The following is a 23,800-nucleotide window of genomic DNA, read 5'->3' on the forward strand; positions in this document are numbered from 1 at the left end:
CATTGATGGACTCAAGTGTGGCAGCGGTAGTGAGGTTGGCCCAGGATCGAACATTGTTTCGTTCTGCTGTGCATGGGGTCGCTATGAATCGGTTCCGACTCGATGGCACATGACAACAACAAATTGCTCCCCTACTTCTAACCTCATGACCTCTGCCTGTCCCACTTGAGATGAGGATCCAGATTCCAAGAAAGTCCGAAACTCTTTTTAAATGCTGTACCTTCATGCTCACCTGCCCTGTCACCTCCTTGGGAATTCTCTTAACGTGTGTGGGTCCACTGTCCCCTGGGTCTGATGATGACTCTACTGCCTGAGTTTCTGGTTATCACTGTGAGGCCCTGAGATGGTTCTCCATCCCTCTCACACCCCACCCCCACCATATTGCTGTGTATTCAGAGCACTAATGAGGGACGAAGGTGCCATCTCCTGCCCAGAGCAAGGTGTGAGCACAGTTGATGGATACTAGTATGCTAGAAGACCTGGAGTGAGACCCTCTAGAGGTCACCACTGGGGTGGGAATGACAGCAGTGTGTAGGTACTGGCTGCTGTGGCCACGCTGCCACCTGGGGAGGCTCTGCACAAGTGTCTGGAATGAAGAGAACACATCAGGCCCTGAAACCTCAGGAGCACTGGCCTGATGAGGTTAGCCCCTCCCAAACAGACGTCCCAGGAGTCTGCCTCAGCTTCAGCCGTTGGTGCCCTGCCCTCTGGGCTTCTTTGCAGGCTAGGGCAGACAGGCTGTGGGGGCTGAATCTTAGGACCCAGCACCCCTGTTGGTGGCCACTAGGGCCTCCCTGTGGTTTCCCTCTGGAGTGGGAAGGTACCATGGGAAATGGGTAGGAAGAGGGTGGCTGGGCGGGACAGCTACAGCTTGTCAAGAACACGCCCTGGCGAGCCTGGGCGGGCTGTGGCTTTGGCTTCTAGCCTCTGATACCTGGATCCCATCTGCTGCTAACAAGCCTCTATTCTGGGGCCTGTGCTCAGCATGTGGGGGTCTGGCCTGTTGCCACTGACTCCTCCCTCCCTGCTGGGGAGAAGAGGGATGGAAGGACACCCCAAGGCACTGTGGATTCCCAGCAGAACTACTCCCTGCCTCTGACTGTCTTGTCTTGGTTTGGTCTCACCTGTCCCCCGTCTCCTTCTCCCCTAAGGGTCTGAGATGGAATCCTTGTACATCCCTTGGTTTTCAACCACCCGCCCTTTCAGGGTGACCGGAAGATCTCCTGCACTCTGTTTTACCAAAGTGGGGCTGCTGGGTTAACCCTGTGGTCACTGGAAGATCAGCAAGGAGCCTGGGTGGTCACTGGGCTCAGAGGTCTGGCGGGGTGTAGGGGAGGTCAGTGGGGAGCCAGGAGGTGGCATGGTGGGCAGGATACCAGCTAACTGGCTGTCCCCTTCTCTCTATCACAGGTTTGATTGTCCTGGGCTGTGACTGGCTGTGGTGCTGGATCCCTGGATGGCCCCTCAACTGGCCCCAGGGAAGACGATGGTGCCCCTTGTGCCTGCACTCGTGATGCTTAGTTTGGTGGTGGGCGCCCATGGTGACAGTAAGTCTGACCTCTCACATTGCAGGATCTCCTAGGGCAGGATGTGATCCTTCTCTAGGGGGACTCCAGGATGAGGGTCAAGACCTGAATAAGTAGAGGCAGGGTACCAGATACACCCACCTCAGAGAACGTTTTCTGTCCTACAGGGACCCTCACTTGGAGAGGGCCCCCCCCCGAAAGAACTACCCCAGTCTCACTGCTTCTTGCGAGCATCATGTGGAACGTGTGTCCCTGTAGCTCATGTCTAAGCGTGAGTCTGTTTTATGTGGATTCCTGTGGTCAGCGTGTGCTGTGCCCAGACGTGTGCTGTGTCCACTGTAGCAGAGGCACAGTGCCAGCCATACCCAGGAGTCATCATGGGAATAGGAGGGCGGTCCTGGGATACATGTGTGGTCATGGCAATGGGATGCCAGGTGTGCCTACAGGTCTCGAGTAGGCTTGGAAGGCAGGCCCGCTGGAAGCTCTTCCCCTCAGGATCCAAGTGTAGGGAAACTGAGCCCCTCCTTCACCTTTTACGAAGGAGCTTCAAGGCAAAGGGGCACCCTCCTCCCCTCACCATCTCAGCCCTGGGAACTGGAGGAAGAGTGCACCTCCAGTGCCCCTCTTGTGTGAGTGTGTATGTAGAGGAACACTGTCTCCTAGTTCAGATCCAGTTCCGAACTTTGGTCCCTTTCCTGCCACCCTTCCCCCTGCCTGGTACTACAGACTGGCCGAAGTCTCCCCTCCCCATCGCCATGGTTACCACTGCTTGGTTACTGGTGGGAGGCGGGGCACAGGGCAGATTTAGCCAATCTGCAGACCGAAGGGGAGGAGTAAGATTGAAACCAAGGTCCCTGGGGAAAGGGGCTGTTCCTAGCCTGTCTGGGACCCAGAGGCAGCCAAGGGCCAACCCAGAGGTCAGCCTGGGAGTCAGCAGGCCAGAGGGCTCCCCCCACCCCCCTCTCAGGCTGGGCACAGATCTTTCCCCTTGCCCTACTCAGTCTCTTAATGGCTCCTAATTAATTATTTAGGACCAGATCCTGGAGGTGGGCGGGGAGCAGCCCCGCCCTTTGTCCTCAGAGGTTGGGCCCTGAGTGGGACTAGAAGGGAAGGGGAAAGAGGGGAGGGCATTCCTCCCAAGAGGTGGGTGTGGAGGATACTGAGGTCAGTGAAGTGCCAGCAGTGAGAAGGATAGGGGTCTACATGGGGGCAGTCACGCGGAGGGGGTTGGTGAGTGAACTCCAGGTCTGGTGGTAGCTGGTGCAAAAGAGCTGGAGCCTGCAGGGACAGGGCACAGAAGTCCTCAGCAGTGCGATTCCAATATTGGAGAGAAGGATGAGGCTTATTTAGAGGAGAGGGTCAGGTGTGGTCAGCAGCCCTTGGACATTGTGGTACAGTCCTTGCCCTGCAGCCCAGGTATTCTTAGGCCTTCTGGCAAGTGCTTGAGGGCAAGGGAAGACTGCCCAGTTTAGTACATCATGAGAAAATAACCCCTTTCCCTCTCCTGTCTCAGACTCAACATGCTCCAACCAGTACCCCACTCTTGTCCCTCAGACCTGCTCCTCTTCCCATGCTCTCCCTCCCAGCAAATGGCAGTATCGTCTGTCTGGTCACTCGGGTTAGGGACTTGGGCTTCTTCCCAGCCTTTCCCTCGTCTTATACCCCACGTCTAACCCATCACCAAGTTCTGTGTTTCTACCTTCTAAATATCTTTGGAATGCATCCACGTTTCTCTCAACTCCCCTTCATTCAAGCCACCGTCAGCTATTGGCTTGGGCTTTTGTATGCACAGCCTCCTGATGGTTTCCCTGCCTCCTGTCTCTTCCCTCATAATCCATTCTCCATCTCCAAATGAGAGTCATGTTTCAGAATGAATGCCTGATGTTGCACTCCTCAGTCGAAAGCTCTTCACCCCTCCCTCCATTGCCTTCAGGATCAATGCTAGAGGTCTTAGCCCTCCTTCAGGCCTGTCAGCCTCAGCCTGTATGTTCCTCCACACACCCACCAGACTCACTTCTCCCAGGGGCTCACGTGTTCTCAGGTGTTCAGGCCGTTTCTCTTCTGTTTTTTTCACTTGGCACTGTCTTCCCCGTTCCATCGCTTCCTCCAGGAGCCTGTTGGATTTCCAACCAGGGTCACATGCTACTCCTTGACATCTCCCTTCAGTTGTGACTGTGTGTCCTGGAGGGGTGCTCACTGTGTGTGAGTGAAGGTGTGGAGCAGGGAAGCAGTGCATGGAGCCCAGTCCAGGAACCTCCATGCTAGTCCTTTACAGGCAGGAGCTAGTTGAAGAAGCTGAAATCTTGCCTCAGTCAAGGTGGAGGGTTCAGGTGAACTGAGCATTCCTCTTTAACAGTGAACCTTGGGGGCAGATCCTGGCCCTGGGAGGCTAGGTCTGCCCACAGGCCTGCCGTACACTGCACACACTTTTGGATCCATCCCCTCACTATGACTTCTAGCCAGGCTTCTAGCCAGGGGCAAGCAGCCAAATGGGGGACAGGGCTGCTGCAGAAGGTAGGGCTGGCGCCCCAGAGAATTGACGACCGGAGCAGTGAAGCGCAGAGAGAACAAATGTGTTTCTATAGGCCTCTTAACGAGACAAATGAATGGGGGCCCTGGCCTCTGAGGGAGCAAAGGGAAGGGCCATGGAGAAGCAGCTGCCAAGAGTTAGCTTGTAGGCCCCAGCATCACTGCTGAGTCAGCTCCAATGGAAACCCGTTCACATCAGACTGAAACCCACTCAGCACTCCCAGCCCAGGGCTCTGTGGCGTCTCATGAGGGGAAGTTTATGGGCCAGAGGTGGTCCCAAGCAAGGAAAGGGTTTCTGACAAGTTGATGTATGTGTCAGGTGCTCCGCTGGGAGGCATCCACACCCGTGATCTTGGGAGCACCCAGCTTGGAGGCTCCGGCTGGAGCACAGTCTGTACCAGAGTGTTCTGTGTGGTGTGACACCGGTACAGAGGATGTGAACTAAGCATCTTGGGGAAGGTTGGGAGAGTTCCTGCAAGAAAGGGGTCCAGAAGGATGTACAGGCATTGGCTAACGTTTGGTGTGTGTTACAATGAGATGAAGTTGAAGGGAAGAAGCAGGAATGGGCCTAGGCTTCCCCTTGGGGCAGGGATGGGCAGGGATGCAGAATGATGTGGGTTGGGGGCCTAGATGTGGCTGGTGGGGAACGTTCTAGAGGCAGGGAGGCAAGGACCAGAGCAGCAGTGGTGTTTGTTCTGTTTCCTCTCCTTGCCAGTAGCTGTGAAGTTGTACACGGGATGTGCACACTTCATCCTCCAACCCTCACCCCTCCTTCCATGAACAGGAAAGACCTGGTGGCCTGTCTAGACTCTGCCTTCTCTATGGGACTTCCGGCAGGGTGCCTCCTTTTTCCAGGTCTGTTTTTCTATTACACAATGGAGGTCATGTGAGATTGTGTGGACAGGGCACCTAGCACGTATACATGACTTGGGTCTCACTGTGTGTCCCCTGGGAACCTGCGGCTGTCTCTGAGTGGGCCCCCCTCCATAGTCAGCAGCAGTAGTCACAGGAGTCAGCAGTAATGAGTCCCCAGCTCATTAGGAGGCTGTGCAGGGCCTGGGAAATCCGCTCTTCAGGAGCTCCCCTCCCTGCCCCTCGATTCATGTCTGCTCTCCGCTTCCCTGTGCCGTGTGTGTGTGTGTGTGTGTGTGTGTGTGTGTGTGTGTATGTATGCGCGCGCACACGCGTGCGCAGGTGTGTGTGTGCAGGTGTGTGCATACTCCGAGGGGAAGGCACAAAATAGTAGTCAGATTTCCCCATGGCCCAGTTTAGCTATCTATCCCCCAGGCTGGAACCTCGCAACCCCCTCCCTCAGACCAGTTGTACTTGTTTCCTTTGTTAGACCACTTCCTCCCACCTCACATGGACTCTGTGCCCTCCGGAGCCCTGTTGAGTAGGACAGAGGCCCAGGGTGTTCCACTGGGACCTACTGTCCAAAGGGCTGTACCACTGGTGCCCTGTGCATGGTGGGGAGGAGACAGAGAGGAGAGGTGGAGCCACACTGGTGGGACAGCAGTCTGGTAGCTGCAGAGCCTCCCAGCGGTTTCTTGTTGGGGAAGGCTTGTATTCACACCTCCTCATCGGCCTCGATCCAGAAGTTCTGTTCAGATTGTCACTGAACACCGTGTGTGGGTCAGGTGTGGGGCACAGAGGTGAACAGCAGCCAGTTTCTGCCAGCTGGCCCAGGGGCCCGTCCGATCAATAGGAAACCCCAAAAGTCCATGGAGACACAACAGACTCCTGGGGTTGCTTGGAACGTGGAAGCCATGAGAGCGTATCCCACTTGGAGATGTGATAGAGCCCAAGCTGGGTCCACTTTATTCCTGGCTGTGTTCCTGGCACATTGCTTGGCCCACAGAAAACAAAACAAATGATCACCATCAAGTCGATTCTGATTCATAGGGACCCCGTTGTGTATGCTAGAGTAGAAAAGGTGCTCAGCAGGTCAACATGATGTACCTGTAGAGGCTAACAGGAGCAAGCTGAGGGGCAGGGGAGAGGCAGATGTTGGGACAAGGTTTGCAACAGGAGAGAGGGGTGGTCACTTTGTGTTCCTCAGGCAGTCTCCTATGAAGAGTATGTGGGTATGGGCTGGCAGCGCTTTGGGACACGACTGTGTATGAGATGCCCTCAGGATTAGTGGGGACTAGGTTGGAAGACAGCAGAGGACCAAGCCCAGCCAAGGGAAGGGGCCTACCCATTGCCTCTGGGCTGCACCAGGCTTGAAAAGCACTGCCGGTCTTGCCTGGGTCTGTTAGGTGGGTGGGTGGTCTGGGTGAGGCACTGGCTCCTCTCCAGCCTCCTCACTGGCCTCAGGCCTTGGGCACACTCTTCACAGGCCTTTCCCCTTCTCGGCCTGGCTTGTGACCCACACCTGGCTCTCCTCCCCAGCTTCTTTGTTTGGTGCCGAGGCCCCGCCCCACCCCGCCCCCAGGCTGACTCGCTGGCCATTCCAGTTCAGCAGGTTCCAGCCTCTGGTTTCTGAGACCTACACATTGAGGCAGAAGCTGGAGGGAACTTTCTATCAGGGGTGTCTTTCCTTGCTGGTGGGGGTGGAGTCCCACTGGCATGTGAGGGGCCACAGCCTCCATCCCTCTCTGGCTAGCTTGCATTAGTTCATGCTTTCATTCATTTAACATGTTGTTGAGACATTCAGCTGTGTGCTGGGCACGCACATGGATAGGGCAGGAAGTACGCACATGGATAGGGCAGGAAGTACACCAGACCGAGGTCTCTGCCCTGCCTGGGGTTATTTTCCAGGTGGGGAAGGAGCTATTAATTACTAAAATGGTGGGAAAAGTCATAACCTTCACACACTACACAGTACATAACAAACTCAGGCGGTGCCATGAGAGGCTGAGGGAGTTCTGGGGCACTTCAGAGCAGGAACTAAACTAACTTAGGGGGAGAGGGTTCAGGCAAGTTTTTTGAAGAAATGATGTTTACACTGAGATGAGAAAGGTGTGAATAGGCGTTAGCAGGTGAAGAGGTTGGCTCAGAGGTTCTTGACAGAAGGAACCACTTGTTCAAAAACTCTGATGTCACAAGGAACCTTACTGGAAATGAAAGTAGGGCTTTGGGGAGAACGGCCAAGTCATAGCCCACAGAACCTTGAACATGATCATGTTGTTGTTAAGTGCCATCGACTTGGTTCCAAGGCCTAGTGTTGTTGTTGTTAAGTGCTGCTGAGTCAATTCTGAACCATAGTGACCCTGTAGAGGGTTTCCAAGGAGCAGCTGGTGAACTTGAACCACCGATCTTGCAGTTCAAACGACTTTGCCGTCTGACGCATTAGCCCACGGTGCCACACCAGGACTTCCCTGTATAGGGTTTCCAAGGAGTGGCTGGTGAGGTTGAACTGCCAACCTTGTGGTTCAGACTGACCTTGCGGTCCTGTGCTTTATTCCACAGCACCACACCAGGACTCCAGAACGTGATAATAGGAGTTTAAATTTTGTTCTGAGAGCATTTTAGAGGGTTTTCATGGACAGTAGGGAGGAGGCTGACTATTCTTTCTGGTTGCTGAATAGAAAATGGACTGGGGAGGGGTAAGGACACTTTCTTGCTGGGCCAATGGGGTGTCTAGTCTGGAGAAGATGACTTAGGGTGGTTGCAGTATAGAGGTCCTCAGGGGTGTATGTGTGTGTGTACATGTTCAGTTGGGTGGGGGGCAGGAGGTGCCCCCACTGGAGCCAGAGTGGACAGTCCTGTCTGAGAGGAGCAGCAATAACAGGCTCTGTAGACTGCAGACTGGGAGAGTCTAGAATAGCCTTCAAAGGACAAAGCAAACTGAGGGATCCCAAAGCCTTGTGTCATCCCATACCACTCTGACCCCTACCAGGCTTGGGTGTTTCCCCTCCAAGACTGTCCCCACTCGCATGCCTGCCCTGCTTCTCTGGGTACATCAGGAGAGAGGTCAGTGAGTCCTTTAGGGAAGGGCTCATATGTTAGCTGAGGCTTTGGAACCTGCCTGCTCCATTCCTAAATCGCTCTGACTTTTTCGTCCTCTAACCCTCTGAGCCTCCATTTCCCCATCTCTAAAATGGGGATAATAATACTGCCTACCTGGTAGGATTGCTTTTAAATTAATAATGCTAACTGACAGTGATCATTGCCCTCCCTGAAGGCCCACCATATATTGAGCCTGTGCCATCAGTGTACAGACATTGTCTCATTTTGGACACACAGACCTGTGAGGTGGGACTGTCACTAACACCACTTTACAAATGAGAAAATGGAGCCTTAGAGATGGTAGGTGACTATGTTAATAATGATATAAACTTGCAGAGCCCATCAGGCCCTGAGGGTGCTCAGTCAGGTGAGATCTCTCCCTTCTCCCTACAGGGGTGACCTTCCTTACTCTGTACCTGTAACTGTCACTCCCCACATTGACTGGCTCCTTGGACTCTTAACTGCTGTCCCTCTTCCTCCACTGGATCAAACACCCTCATCTTTCCTGCTGGCTCCATCCCACTAGTATTTAAATATTGATTCCTCCTTTTTTCTTTTTAAAGTTTTTATTATAATCTGGGTGAATGTTTACAGAGCAAATTAGTTTTCCATTCTGTAATACATTAATTTTGTTTCGAGACATTGGTTACAATCTCCATAATGTAAGAGCACTTTTCCCACTTCCTCCCTGAATTCCTAGTTTCCATTCTCCTTTGCTACCCCCTTCCTGCCTTTTGAGCTTTGTTGTTTGAGCAAATGCTGCCCTTTTGGTCTCATATGATTGATTGTACTGAGGAGTACATTCCTCCCTGATGTTGTTGCTCACTTTATAGGTCTGTCTATTATTTGGCTGAAAGGTGATTCCCGGGGGGCGGAGGAGTGGTCCAGTTCCAGGCTTGAAGGGGTGTCCAAGGGCTGCAGTCTTGGAGGTTTCACCAGTCTCTATTAGACCGAGGGGTCTGTTCATTTCTATGATTTTGAATTTTGTTTTACACTTTTTTCCCCCACTTCTGCTTTGTTGTGCTCATCAGAGCGTCTGGTAATGGTAGCCTGGCACCATATTGTTCTTCTGGTCTCAGGATAGTGGAAGCTGTGGTACATTAGTCCTTTGGTTCATACAGTCCTTTAGTCCTTTGGACTAATTGTTTCTTTGAGTCTTTGATTTTCTTCACTTTCCTTTGCTCCAGATGGGCAGGGACCAATAGTTGCTTTTTAGATGGCTGCTTTTAAGGCCCCTTGTCCCTCACCAAAGCAGTATATAGAACGTTGTTTCTGTGGACTATGTTGTGCCAGTTGAACTAGATGTCATCCTTAGTCCTAAGTCCTCAAGTCCAGTGACTCATTCCCTTACGGTCTTTGCTTATGGTTAAGAAGTTTTCAGAACTTTGCCCCTTGTATGCTCTATGATATCTGGATATATCTGTATCACCTACAGATACATATATAAATACATTCATGGGTGTACTCCCATTCACCTTCCCACAGCTGTTCAGCTTGCTTGTCTACCTATATCTCTCTTCTTACATATTGTTTGTTACTACTATTATTGTAGAATCGTGTGTCTAATAGTATTTATCTTTTACTCTTGTGCTCTGCACCTCCCAGTGTATTACCTTGCCATGGTCATGTGCTGTAAACATTGCATCTTAAGCAGAAGAGAAACAAAAAATTTTAAACCTCCCTCCAGCCACGCCCCCTTGCTTTGTTTTGCCATTCACGTACAGTCTTCTCTAGTTACCTGTACTCTACTTCCTCACCCCACTCACTCCCCACCAATCACTGACCCTGCTCTGGACAAGCTCCCCAGCTGTTCCACATGAACTGCTTTGTGCCAGGTGTTTTGGTGTCAGATGATTTTGAATTGTGCCAGTCACTGACTGTGTGGCCTTGGGCAAGTGACTTGACCTCTCTGAGTTTGTAAACTGGGTATACTACAGTGAAGGATAATGAGATAACAGACACAAAGTACCTGACGCTGAGTGGGTGCTTGTCAAAGGATTGTCATCAGTGCACCACATGCTTCTGTGCCAGGAGCCAGGCCAGCCTGTGATCATTGGCACCAGGCAGGTGGTCTGAAAGGTCATTTCTCACGGTATCAGCCCTTCCTGGAGCTAGCTGTTCATTGGTCTGACTAATCGGCAGTGGATCCGCTGTCTGGATTAAAGAGGTGTTGCTATGTCTTAATGAAACCAAGTTTCTCTGTCTTGTGACCCTGGGAAGTGGTATTCACAGATTCCTCTGCTTTGGCCCTTTGCATGGCAAGTGATGTGGGGGTGGCAGGTACTGTGTCTAAGCCCCCCTCCTCTATCCTCCACTTCCCAGGGGACACTTTGGGGAGACAGCCAGGCTCTTAGAAGGCAGTAACCAAGCCAGTGGGGGCAGGGGTGGGGATGGGCAGATTTACAGGAAAGCATTCACCTGGGAAGACATCCAGAGATACTTAAAGAGCTGTGGAATGTCTCAGCCTCTGAGACTGCTGGTATGTGGGGGCTGAAGGAGAGGAAGAGTCCTGGGTCCTGACTTGAGCCTTGCACCTTGGGGTGGATGGAGGTGCCATCACCAAGCTGGAGAACAGCAGGGGTGGGAGGAGTCTGAGGGGAGCTGGGGCTCTTCACTATGCCTTTTACCTAGAGCGTGGACTTGATGGGGGATGGGAGACAGACAAGTATTGGTTACAGTATGGACTCCAGACTCAGAATGCCTGGGTTAAAATCTCGGCTCCACCATATGCCAGCTGTGTCATGTTGGACAAATTCCTTAACCTCTTCTATGCCTTGAGCAGAGGCTCTAATCCAAACTACATCCGCTGCTGTTGAGTTGATTCAGAGAGTAGAACTGTTCTTAACGGTTTCCCAGGCTGTAAATCTTTCTGAAGCAGACTGCCTCATCGTTCTCCTGCAGAGTTGGCTGGTGGGTTAGAACTACAGACCTTGTCATTTTCAAACTAGAGCTTATCCCCTAAGTCACCAGGTCTCCTTTGAGATAGTAATGTTGTTGAGTGTCGTCCACTCAGTTCCAACTCATAGCAACCCTATATAGCATTTCCAAGGAGTAGCTGGTGTGTTTGAACCACCAACTTTGCAGTTAGCAATCCTGTGCTTAAATGTTTGGGGGGCGGGCAGTGGTAGAATCCTTGCCTTCAATACAGGTGACCTGGCGAATGTACCTCAAGTATAGCTGCAACCCATTTGCTGGTAGAGATTTAAGTGTCCCTGTGATGCTGGACAGGTTTCAGCGGAGCTTTCAAACTAAGACAGACTAGGAAGAAAGGCCTGGCACTCTATGGAAAATCAGCCAGTGAAAGCCCTGTGGATCACAGTGGTTAGATCCTGTTGTGCATGGAGTATCAAAAGTTAGCCAACTCAGTGGTTGGATCCTGGTATGCATGGAGTATCAAAAGTTAGCCAACTTGGTGGTAGCTTACTACAACATATGCTTGAGTCCTTGGATGGTGCAAGTGGTTAACGAGCAACATTGTCAACCAAAAGGTTGGACATTTCATTCCACCCAAAAGTGCCTTGGAAGAAAGTATTGACCTCCGGAAAAATCAACCCTTAAGAACCCTATGGAGCACAGGTCTACTCTGACTTGCCACACGTATGGGGTCAACTTGATGGCAACTGTTTTGTATATACAGTGTAACGCGCTATAATATAAGCACTGGACTGCTAACTGCTAGCCACAAGGTTGGTGGTTCAAACCCATCAACTGCTCTCAGAACCCTATACAGGATATCTGCGAGTCTAAAGGAGTTCTGGTGTGACACTGTAGGATAAGCGCTGGGCCGCAAGGTCGGTGGTTCAAACATACCAGCTGCTCTTTGGAACCAACTTGATAGCACTTAAAAACATGAGTTGAAATCACCTCAACAACACACAACATACATTTATGTGTATGTGTGTGTATACAAATGTACAGGGAGCTCCAAAGTTAATGGAAAAATGTAATTAAAAGATAATGGAACTATTCCATCAACTTTTTGAAACCCTTTTGTACATATATAAGGAGCCCTAGTGCCGTTGTAGGGTAAACACTAGATTGCTAACCAAAATATCAGCAGTTCAAACTCACCAGCCACTCTGGGCAAAAGATGAAGCTTTCTGCTCCCATAAAGATTTACCATCTCGGAAATCTTACGCAGTGTTGCTCTGAGATAGAATCAACTGAACGGCAATGGAGTTTTTTTTTTAAGTTTTTATTGTGAATTATGTGGTAGTTTACATGGAAGAACACCAGCTTTACATTCATCCTATTGTATTTTATTTCATTGCAATGATTACAATCCCTTCCATTCATCATCAAACAACCAAAGGATACATCCCTCAAGCCAGCCCTCTGGCTGTCAGCACACAGCCCCTCTCCCTCCCTGACTCCAGAGTCCCCAGCCACTCCATCTGTCCATGTCGTCATCTCTGTCTCCATCTCTGGTGTAGGTTCTCTGGGTAGGTTCCTGCACTCTGCTTATGTCACTTTATGGTCCCAGGGACCTCCGGGGTTTGTTTTTTGTTTTTGTGTGTGTGTGTGATTTGTATTTTTACTTGTTGTTAAGTGCTTTCAAGTAGATTCCAATCCATAGCAACTCTGTATAGGGTTTCCGAGGAGTGGCTTGTGAGCTTGAACTACTGACCTTGTGGCATGGCTCATACTGATGCATGTTATCTGTTCAAAGCACACCAACCTTGTGGACTTTGTAGTCCAGCAAATTAACCTACAGCGCCACACCAGGACTCCATACTACACACACACGCGCGCACACACACACATTTATACACTCATAAGGACTCCTGGTGTGGTGCTATAGGGTCATGCACTAGACCACAAGATTGGGTTGAACCATACATAAGGTCGGTTCTGACTCACCGGTCGCTCCTAGGAAATGCTATACAGTGTCACTATGAGTTGGAATGGACTCAACAGCACTTAACACATAACAACATACATACTCACGGAGTCCTGGTGTGGTGCTGTAGGATAAGCACTGGACCACAAGGTTAGTTTGAACCACAAGGTCGACAGTTCAGATTTACCAACTGCTTCTCAGAAACCCTATACAGGGTTGCTATGAGTTGGAACAGACTGGATGACACTTAGCAGCATATATATATTCTTAAAGGAGTTATCAAGTATTTGAATACTGCTTGGCACCTAGCAAGCACTACCTAAGGAGTGACTACAGTTATTTTTTCGGTGGGCCTTTCTTGCTCCCCACCCCCATGATTATCACCTGTGGTGTTGGCCCTAGCTGTAGTGAACGTGCCCTGATGACTAAACCTGGTGATCTCTGTCTCCATTTTTTCCAGGTAAGCCTGTCTTCATTAAGGTCCCCGAGGACCAGACTGGGCTGTCGGGAGGTGTGGCCTCCTTCGTCTGCCAGGCCACAGGGGAGCCCAAGCCACGCATCACATGGATGAAGAAGGGAAAGAAAGTCAGCTCCCAGCGTTTTGAGGTGTGTGCTTAGTGGGAAGGGTCAGGCAGAACCCAGGGGCCCCCCGTGTCCTGAGCAAGCTGTGATTGCATGTCTGTCCTCTGGCAGGTAATTGAGTTTGACGACGGGGCAGGGTCAGTGCTGCGGATCCAGCCATTACGGGTGCAGCGAGATGAAGCTATCTATGAGTGCACGGCCACCAACAGTCTGGGAGAGATCAACACTAGCGCCAAGCTCTCTGTGCTCGAAGGTATGTGGGACATGGGCAGGTCAAACGATGTGTGGAGAGAGCCAGCCAGCCCTGTCCCTGCCCTCAGCCACACAGGCATTTGGCAGAAATGAGAACTAGCCCTCCTGGGGTTGGCAGTGGCCGGCGCTGGCCAGTGAGGAACATTGGATCAGGCCTTGATTTTCTTGGCTCATACTGATGCATGCTATCTGTGAGATACCTATGTTCTGCTGCTGAACTGGATCATTGTCCACGTGTGGTCTGGGGCCTGACGGGGTATGGTGCTAAAACTCAGTGTTCTTTGGGTTCCGTGGCTGGTGGCAGTGTATTGATGTGGCTGTAGGAGCCTTGTTTAGTCTTAACTTCAGACAGATTTGAGTGGTGGCCCTAGGCTGAGGCCTGGGCTCTGTCTCTGGATTTTAGTACCTCCTTTCACTTGGTGGCTTTTCCGTACATTCACAAATATTCCCTGATGCTGCCTTGAAATCTGACTGGGGTCCTGCCCTCAAGACACTCATGGTCTCCACCAAGTCCTGCAGGGGGCATCACTAGGGGCTGCTGAGAGGTTACAGTTGATGGCTGAGGACAAAGGGGAGGACACAGCAGAAGGAATAGCACGTGCCAAGGCCCAAAGGCAAGAGCGGCTGGAGCAGATGCGAGCCTAGAGGGAAGTGGGGAGAGTGATTTTCCATGAGCCTGGAGAGGTTGGAGGACGCAGGACCAGACTGAGGAATGAACACTTTCTGAACACATGGAATCCACAGATAGACTTGGTGCAGGGTGGAGGTGGCGTGAGAGACCCATCCATGATGGATTTATTTGTCCAAATAGGTCTGTGTGTAAATGAGAAATGCAATGTTAATGTTTACTTAAAAACATTTTTTATAACAATACTTAAGCCTGTTCAATGAGCTCTGGTAGCATAGTGCTTACAAATCGGGCTGCTAATCTCACGGTCAGCAGTTCACAACTACCAGCTGTTCTGCGGAAGAAAGATGAGGCCTTCTGCTCCCGTAAAGATTTGCAGCACTGGAAACCCTGTACAGGGTCGCTGTGAGTCGGAATCGACTCCACAGCACATAACAACAAAATACCTGTTCACTATCAAAAATCTCAAAAGCATAGAGTAAAACTCATCCATGATCCTACTTCTTTTATTAACAGTCAGTCACTAACTTGTAGTCTTAGTTTCTGTATCTATGTATGTATATCTGGAGTTCCTGAGTGGTGCCAGTGATTAACATGCTTGGCTGCTAGCTGTGAAAGGTTGGTGTTCCAAGTATACCCAGAGGCACCTCAGAAGAAAGACCTGGCAATCTCCTCTAAAAAATCAGCCATTAAGAACCCTGTGGAGCACAGTTAGTTCTACTGTGACACACATGGGGTTGCCATGAGTTGGAATTGACTCGGTAGCAGCTGGTTTGGGATTTTGTTGTTGTTATCTATGAAAGGAGTTTTGGTAGAAAGAACAATGGTAGGGCCTTCAGCTGCTAACCAAAAGATTGATGGTTCAAACCCACCTAGTGGCTCTGTGGGAGAACAATCTGGCAGATCTGCTCCTGTAAAGATTACAGCTAAGAAAACCCTATGGGACATTCCTCTCCTGTGTTACATGGGGTTGCCAGAAGTCAAAATAGACCCGATGGCAGCTGACAACATCTATGTAGGTAAAACAAAAATGGGATCGCTTTCTGTCCAATAATTCAGACATTTTTTTTTTTTTTATTTTTTAAATAATACATTGTGAACATCTTCTTGCTATTAAATATTCTTCTACATCGTTATTTCTAATGACTCTGGATAAACGGTCACATGCCATATACGTTGTTCCCAGTTTTTTGCTTTTACAAATCAGGTGCTATATTCTTGTTGGCAGATTTGTTCACCTTCCCGATTATATCTTTATTCCAGATTCATGGAAGTGGAAGGTGCTGGGTTAAAGGGCACATGCATTTTTAAGCCTTGCGGTATTTTCAGAAGATAGTGTCGGTCAGTTTATACTCCCACCAGCAGGGCATAGAGGGCCTCTTCTTTGTACATCCTCACCAGCTCTGGGAATTATTACTGAAGGAGAAAACAAAAATCTTTACCAAGTTAATAAGCAAAAAATGGCATCTCAATTTAATTTGCATTTCTTTGATTACAAGAGCAGTTGAGTCTATTCACATTGGCCGTTTTTACGCTCTGGTTTTGTGTGTTTCACATCTGTGGTGGTGGGCTCTAGAGGGGTCTGCTGGGCCCTGAAGTATAGAGGCGCAGTAGTCAAGAGCATGGACTCTGAACCCTTTGAACCCTTTGCTTACTCAGGAGTGGCCTTTGGGAAGTGAAGATTCCTGAGCCTCAATTGCCCCATCTGTAAGCGGAAATAACAGTTATTCCCAGGCGGGGACATTCTTAAGTGCTTCATTTGATTCCGAGGTCAGTGGTAGCTGCTGGTTGGCTGCATGCTGCACATCCTGCAGCCTTGACCTGTGAACTGGCAGTACTTAGCTTCCATGCCCTTACTGCTCACTCACACAGGGACTTACTGTGGGGCCTGAGCCCAGAGGACAGGCCCTTGACCAGAACCACTGGTTACGAAGTGTACCTCAGGGTGCTACTGGACTCCTCCCTGACATCCCTGGCCTAAGTTTCCCTATTCCTTACCTGGAGACAAGTATTTCAGCCCTGCCCACCTCCTGTTGGCATCTGCCCCAGCAGGGAGCCATCTGCCCCACCCTGGCGTTTGAGAGGCACCGGAAGGGCCAGAGCTATGGTTCCTGCCCTGCAGGGAATCGTCTCACAATCTCTGGGAAGAAAGGGCCTCCTTATTAGGGTTGGAATAGAATCAAAGCAACCTAAACCCATTGCTGTTAAATTTATTCCGGCTCAAATCCCCCCAGTCGTGCTGTGAAAGAAAGGCCTGGCTATCGTAAAATTACAGTCAAGAACACACTATAGTGCAGTTGTGCTCTGTAGCTCTGCTGCAGACTAGAATTAACGGCTCCATAATGTTTTCTTGACTGTAAGCTTATAGAAGCAGATTCTCAGACCTTTCTTTCATGGTACCACGGGTGGTGGTGGGGGGGGGGGAAGGGGATTAAAGCCATTAACTTTTCACTTAGTAGCCAAGCACAAACTGTTGCATCACCCCAGGAACACACCTCAAAAGTTCCTCATCCCCAGCTCTGGCTCTGACACTTTCTGGCCCTGAATGTTCTCTTTCCCCAGCCATTGTCCTTGGCAGCATTATCTTTTAAAGGGTAGTAGAGGCTGAGTGGTCTTTCAAGCCCTGAGGTGAGGGAGATTCTGACTTGCTGAGTGAGGGTCTCATCATTTGGAGAACCCTTCTTGAGGAGAGTTTCTTTGTCAGGGGTCCAGGGTCTGTTTGTGCGCCTGCGGTGTGCAGGACTTCTGATGAGGCTAGGGAGGGTGTGGGAGCCTAGCCATGGGCCTAAAGGCGGCCCCTCCCATTCCTGAAACCTAGCACCCGGAAGACTTGAGTGCTGACTTACCCTGTTGCTCTGTGTAACCTTGACCGCCTCTGGGCTTGGCAGAAGGAGGCGGAGCCAGAGGGAAGCAACTCAGACTAAGCACTCCTGCCTCACCCCACCCCCTCTGAAGGCCAGGAGAAGGGGGCGTTGTCAGAACTGGATGAAAGGATGGTTTTACTGGAGCTCTGGGGTGGGGCCAGGGGAGAGCCAGCCCATTCCTAGGCCACCACCAGTCTTAAGGGTGAAGAGAGGATGAAGCTCAGGGTTCAGGGGCTGGGAATCTGGGTTCATTCCTTATCTACTGCCACATGTGTTGTAGGCACCCTCAAAGGTACATGTGTGTGCACATATGAGGCTCTCTTAGGGAGGGGCTCCAGAACCTTACCTCCTTCCTACACAGGTCCTTCTCAGAGCCTGTTCCACTCCAGCCTCTTGGCTTTTGTACCCTGTCCCTGTTTCCAGTGTGGCCCTGCCATATCCATCCTGTGCCTCACCTGTCTGGGTACCTGGTGGGGTGCCCAACACCAGCTGGCTGGGGTGAGCCCGAGCACAGGCCCCACCGCCCAGCCTTCCTGTCTGAGTGGTAATTGAAGCCATTAGCGCGCCAGCCTCTCCCTCGCTGGGTAATGGCAGGAAAAGCTCTTCTCGCTCTGCACTCTTGAGGCGGCGGCTGAATCACTCCCCCTCCAACCCACCCGCAGCCACTGAGACAGGGAATCTGACATTTTCCCTGGTGAGGGAGGGGCAGAGGTGGGGGAAGGGAGGCAGGCCAGGATTCTTGGCCTTTCTCTCTGGTAGGTGGGAAAGCTGGGGTCTTGGAGCTCCATCTGGAGGTCATGGAGTCCCTGGGGGAGGTGGGTTCCAGGCCAGGTAGCACTGTGATCAGGAAAGTTCCAGGAAGGGGCCTGACAGCCAGGGGCATGGGTGTGGCGCTGGTAGGTTTTGGAAGGGACTAGGTGTAGGAGAGTCACTGAGCGGGAATGGTCTATTTCTGATTGTGTTCTAGGAGCCCTGGTTCAGAGGGTCAGTGGGCACAGCAGATCATGTGTGGCCTTGTGTGGCGTGTACAAGGCAGTGAGTGTGTCATGTGTGCAGTGTGTTTGGACAGCGGGAGGGGGGGAAGTGCTGCAGGCTGTGTGTGTGTATGTGTGTGATGGGTACAGCAGGTGGTATGTTCAGCAGGTGGTGTGTGCCTTGCAGGCTGTAGGTATAGCAGGGAATGTGCAGCCACTCTGTGTGTGGGGGGGAGGGGGGTGCAGTGTGTACAGCAGGTGGTGTACACCTTATGGGCTGTGTGTGCAGCAAGCAGCCTGAGCTGAATGTGCGGTATTGGTCTGGCACTGCTGGGAGGTCCAAGCTGCCTGTCTGGGCTTGCTGTCTCTGGGACCCCACTCACAGGATCCCAGTAGAGAGGTGGAGGTGGGGCAGAGTGATGAGGCTGAACTGTCCTCAGACAGTACCAGGAAGCTAGGCTGCTGCTCCACCATGGGGCCCTCTCCTCTCCCTCCCCTCCTCCTACCAAACCCAGACTCCTTTTTAGCTCTGTCCATTTGCCATGGGGTCTGCTCACAGAACCACACCACCTGGACTCAGGATGCAGATGGGTGGGGCTGCTGTCAGGCATGTGGGTGGAGGCTGGGTCTGGACCCTTGGGTTCCTCAGTGGCTCTGTACCTGACTAGCTTTGGTGCCTGCGGGGTAATGAAGATCCTCTTGAGAGCCTCTGACCCCCATCTCTTTGGAAATAGCTTCAGGGACATGAGACCTGATAAGCAGGTTTTAACCCTATCCTGAGGTGTTTGGGGCTGGACTGGACTTGGAGCAGAGCCCACAAGGGAGTTTTTAATTTGCAGGGTGGATGGGTGTTTTTCTGGGAAGCATCTGCAACCCTACCTTTGGCCTATCTGCCCCTTCCACCCTGTGGAGGAATGCTGGGGCTCTCTCTGCCTGGACACTGGCCTGACTTTGGGCTGTGGGGAGTTTTAAGTGTGAAAGGCTACCTCAGATAGAAGATGGTTTCCCAGGTGGTAAGATGCACCATCTCCTGTTGCCTGCATTGTGTGTCAGATCAGTTTGGCGGAAACTGTGCCTGTCAACCTCTTGAATTTGCATCCACAAAAGATGGACTCTCTCCCTAAACCTGGAACCCAGGCCAGCCTCAGCAACTCCCTGGGCAGCTGAAGTATGACCTGCATGTCTCTGGTCCATATCACTGTGGTCAGTCAGGAACATGAAAACATGAGGCTTTGCAACCAGTTGCTGTAGAGTTTTGGACACTGGGCATAGAGGTGGGCACTGCGGGGAAGGTCTTAAAGGTTTCTTACTACCTCATTTTGTCTAGTTTTGATTTGCCGTCAGTGGCCCACATGGAGTCCTTTGCAAGTAGGCAGCCCTCCTGCTGCTGCTTTTAGCTATGGACATTGGTCACCTCCCATGTGCCCATCCTGGCCCCCACCCCAGTATCACAGTGGCTCTGTCTGGGAGCTGCTGCCCTCAAATTAGAGGTTAAATGCCTCTGAGTACACATTTTCCATCCTTGGTAAAATGCACCCTTCCCTTCCCTTTCCATTGCCAGGCTGAGGAACTCAGGTTTAGCCCTATGGACATTTGGGAGCAGTGGGAGGACTTTATCTGGAGGAATGGCGCTTCCAGAAAGGTCCCTGAGGGTATAGGTGGGTCAGGGAGGAAGAAGGACGGATGCTGGCTGGCATTTAAGTGAGGAGGTACAGGTGAGAGGTGCCTGGTCCAAATGCAGGTAGTGGATAGGGGAGGAAGAGGGGTGGATTAGGAGCTGTTTAGAAAGAGCAGTGGCTGCTTCGCTCTCAGAGGGTTGGGGGTCTAAGATTCAGACCCAGGAGGGACCAGACTTGGGGGAGTGAGGTGAGTTGGATTAGAAACCTGTCAAGTTAGTTGTGTGCAGGCATCCTAGGATGAATCAAGGAACCAAGTGCTTGGCACGTGGACACCAGAGGTGGACCTATGAAGTGGTGAATCTCAAGGAAGCAGAGCCAGGAGGGGAAAAAGAGGGCTTGTTGGAATCCCTGGAACTGACTCTTAGTGTTTGAAGGAAAAGTGGGCAAAGAAGACAGCTTAAGAGGTACCTGCAAGATAGCGGGGGGCAACAAGAGTGTGTGTAAGTCTGGGGAAACCAAGATGAGCATGTGTGTGGAATGAGGTGGGGGGAGTGGTCATTGGGGTGGGATGCTACGGAAAGGCCAGGCAATATAAGCCCTGAAAAGTGTCCTCTGGAGTTAGCGCTGTGGAGGCCTTGTTGACCTTGGTGGTGCCCTGTTGGGAAGCAGTGGGGGTGGCAGCTGGACTGCAGGGGGGCAGGGGAAGCTAAGTGGAGACTGTCAGCAGTCTGGATTGACTAGAAGCAGGACCTGAACGTAGGGGGGAAGTAAATTGATCAAAAGAGTCTCCCTGGAGGTACACCAAGGTGGGGAAACCCCAAGGAGGAGGGTGTATACCCAAGTGGTAGCCTTGGGTTCATTTGGGTGTGTATGGTGAGGAAACCTCCCCAGCCTAATGGAATAGGATTTGTGGGGCCCAGGGAAGTCCTGGGGTGGGGGGGGAGAGACCAGGCAGGGAGAGAAGGGACCATGCTGAGTTTTGTCGCTGCTGCTGCTGCTGCTGCCACCAACAGGCCCCAAACAGCTCAGATTCAAAAACAAAACAGGCTTTTAAGATGCCAAGTTTGATGAAATCCGAGTGCTGGAAGAGGTGGGAGTTTTCTCTTGGAAAAACAGCTGAAAATTGAGACTGAAAGCTGCGAAGGGAGACGGGCCTGAGACTCTCCAAGCCTCCCTTCTGCCTCAAAACTGGGGGCTGGGCTGGCTCTTGGGCAGAGTAAAGGAGCAGCTTTGCGGGGTGGTGTGTGCTAGGGCTGGGAGCATGTGCAGTCCCATCACCCACATGGTCCCTACATGTGTGTCTACAGGTACATGTACATGTCTCAGCATTCATGTACATCTGAGAGCTTGTCTCCACATGTGTGTGTCCTTGGCTCTGCATGTATGTATTGGGTTTCCACCAGAGCTTGTCACTGCAGGTGACACATGCACATGTAGGTTTCTGGTTTTTTGCTGTTGCTGTCTACATGTATGCCTGTGTGCCCCTGCCTGTGTATGTGTGTAGGTATCTGTATCTTCAGATGGGTGAGGCCTGCCCTAAGCTCATACATGGAGGGGTACCAGCGTTACAGACGGTCCATCCCAGGGAGCTTGTGTATGTGTGCCTGCATACACACACAGACGTCATGAAGCTGGGTAAACACGGGTGAAGAGGTCAAGCTGACAGACGGTGTTGTCCGCCAGGGGACCCTGCAAGGCGTTTCCATCTGTCAGCCTCCCTGGTGTAGCCCCTTCCCACTGGCCCAGGCGCCTCGGGACATCCCAGGCTAAGCTGGACAAAGGGACTATGTATGCTTTGTTGGGGGCCTCAGCAGCCAGATGCACTGTGCACCCCCAGCCTAGTCTCCAGTTCCAGCCTCCTCACCCCAGAAAGCTCTTGGTGCCTCCCATATTCTAAAGCCCCGCCTACTCTCGAATCTTCCTCTTCCTCCAGGAAGCCACCAAGATAACAGGTGAACCGCTGCTGTGCGACCTCAGCCAAGCGCCTGCCTGCCCTCCGAGCCTTAGGCCCCAATCCACCCCTGACAAATACCCTGTCATAGTCCTCTGCCCAGTGGGCTCATGCTGTAGTGTCTGAAGACCTGGGCAGTTTCGGTTTGGGAGCCATTCATGAACATATGCGCACCCACCACCGGTACACACCAATCTGGGCTGGCAGACCCTCAAGAGTACGTGTCCAAGCCAGCAGAGTCCACAAACAAGCATAGAAACTCGGGGTCCCCGGTGCCACCCAGGTCTCCCATTGGCTTCCCTCTTCATCTTGTAGACCGTTATCAGGGTTTGGTGGGGTCCCACGCAGACGCTGTAGATACCTGACACCGAGGCTACAGAGGCAGATATAGAAACCTCAAGGCACAGTGTTGGGCACCCTGGGGACTCCCAGCTACTTGAAGGTTAAGCTAGAAAGAAGCCAGAGTTGGGAAACAGGGGCCCTGGTAGGAGGCTCCGCCCCATAGGGGTGGAGGGGCGACTCCAGCTCAGACCACCGGTGCGCGTACCCACATGTGCACGCGCAGCCCTTCCGCAGGCGGCGCGGTCTGCCTCCGCCGTTGCCATGGTTACTGGGTGGCCTGCAGGGGGCGGGGCTCTTCCCCTCCTTCTCCAGCAGCCCTTCCATCTGCAAGACCTGTTGTGAGGGACCTTGGCGAGACCTGTATTTTTGGTGTTGGAACGTGGGTGCATGTCTGTAGCTGTCCACGTGTGAGGGACACTCGGCTTCATTTTGCAGTGTATAAAAAGGCAGTGGCATGTGCAGGGGGTCTGCGGTAGAGGCGGAGCCACTGAGCTGGGAAGTCGGCTGAGGGCGTGGTTTTGGAGGCGGGGCTAAGTGAAAGGGTGCTCTGGATGGTTGCTCAGCTCGCCCAGGGATATCCCTCACCTTTCACCCTCCTACATGTGCCCAGGGCTCCAACCCTGTCAGGTACCCGTGTTTAACTCTAACCCAAAGCACCGGTTCTGTCACCTGGTCTCATCGCTGCCCCAGCTGCAGTTTGGCCCTGTGACCTTGGGCAGGTTTCTTTATCTCCCTAAGCTTCTGTATCTTGTAGGGTTTTGGTAAAGATTAAATCATTTTGTAAAACACAGTGTCTGCTGTTAGTGGTCCTCCAGTCATGGTGACCTCTTGTGCAGAGTAGAACTGCTCCATAGGGTTTTCAAGGCTTTGACCTTTCGGAAGCAGATTGCCAGGCCTTTCTTCCAAGGCACTTTGGGGTTGGTTCAAACTTGCACCCTTTCAGTTAATAGTTAAGCCAATAGTTAACATTTGCACTGTGTATTATTTAATGTATGAAATGCTTATAAATGTATCCTATTACTTGTAGCTGAGCCTTAGTTTTCCTAACTGTAATGGGTTTGGGGTGATCATATGTCAGCCTGAGGGATTTACCCTAGGTCCTTATCCTGAGTGGTTCAGGCTTTCCTGGATACTTGGAGAGAACGATGAAATGGATAAATGTGCCAATCTGGTAGAGGGGTCTGGTTTACGCCAGCATGCTTGGTGTGACACACGTACCCAGCTGCTGTCCTTGGCTGAGCCTGAATGTGCTGAAGTCCCCCTGGGGGGAATAGAAGGAAGAGACCACAGCCGGTCACTCCTGAGGGGTTGGAGTCCTCCTGTGAGACACACTTTCATTTCCCAAAGTAGCAAGAATGGCAACCTTCTGAGTTTTGCCTACAAGCCTAGTTGGCACAAGGGACTGGCTTTTGGGTCCTGCTGTTTTATGAACAGCTCTTAACACATGCCTGTTTGGACCCTGGCAATGGTGCCTGAGGGATGATTTGAGCCAAGGACAGAGCCATTGAGGGTGCGATAATTGAGGAAAGAAAATTAATTGTCCTTAATTTGGCGTAAATCCCAAAGACCATCCCCGTGTCAGGAATTCAGAACAGATTCTTGGGACACAGAGCTGCAGATGATTGAACTTTCATTCTTGAGGCGAACCTTGTGGGTAGGATGGGGGCCAGCTGACGGCTGGACCCCACTGGAGTGCCTGCCTCATGGGCAAGCCCTGAGTGTTCCTCATCACTGCTCAGCAG

General features: G+C 51.7%; 1 protein-coding gene across 2 annotated transcripts in view; it reads left to right on the forward strand.

Moving 5' to 3' along the window:
- The first annotated feature begins 1,420 nt into the window (after nt 1-1,420).
- PTPRF (protein tyrosine phosphatase, receptor type, F) overlaps nt 1,421-23,800 on the forward strand; it is a 72,831-nt gene continuing 50,451 nt past the window's right edge. Inside the window, exons 1-3 of one of the 2 annotated variants that reach the window (XM_006839668.1) lie at nt 1,421-1,547; nt 13,307-13,452; nt 13,540-13,681. In XM_006839668.1, the coding sequence (XP_006839731.1) occupies nt 1,457-1,547; nt 13,307-13,452; nt 13,540-13,681 (379 nt within the window). In that variant the 5' untranslated portion in view covers nt 1,421-1,456. The remainder of the gene's footprint in view (nt 1,548-13,306; nt 13,453-13,539; nt 13,682-23,800) is intronic. The other variant, XM_006839667.1, reaches the window with a different exon arrangement.

This window comes from Chrysochloris asiatica, unplaced genomic scaffold (genome assembly GCF_000296735.1).
Source record: "Chrysochloris asiatica unplaced genomic scaffold, ChrAsi1.0 scaffold00026, whole genome shotgun sequence".
In the NCBI taxonomy this organism is placed as follows: Eukaryota; Metazoa; Chordata; class Mammalia; order Afrosoricida; family Chrysochloridae; genus Chrysochloris; species Chrysochloris asiatica.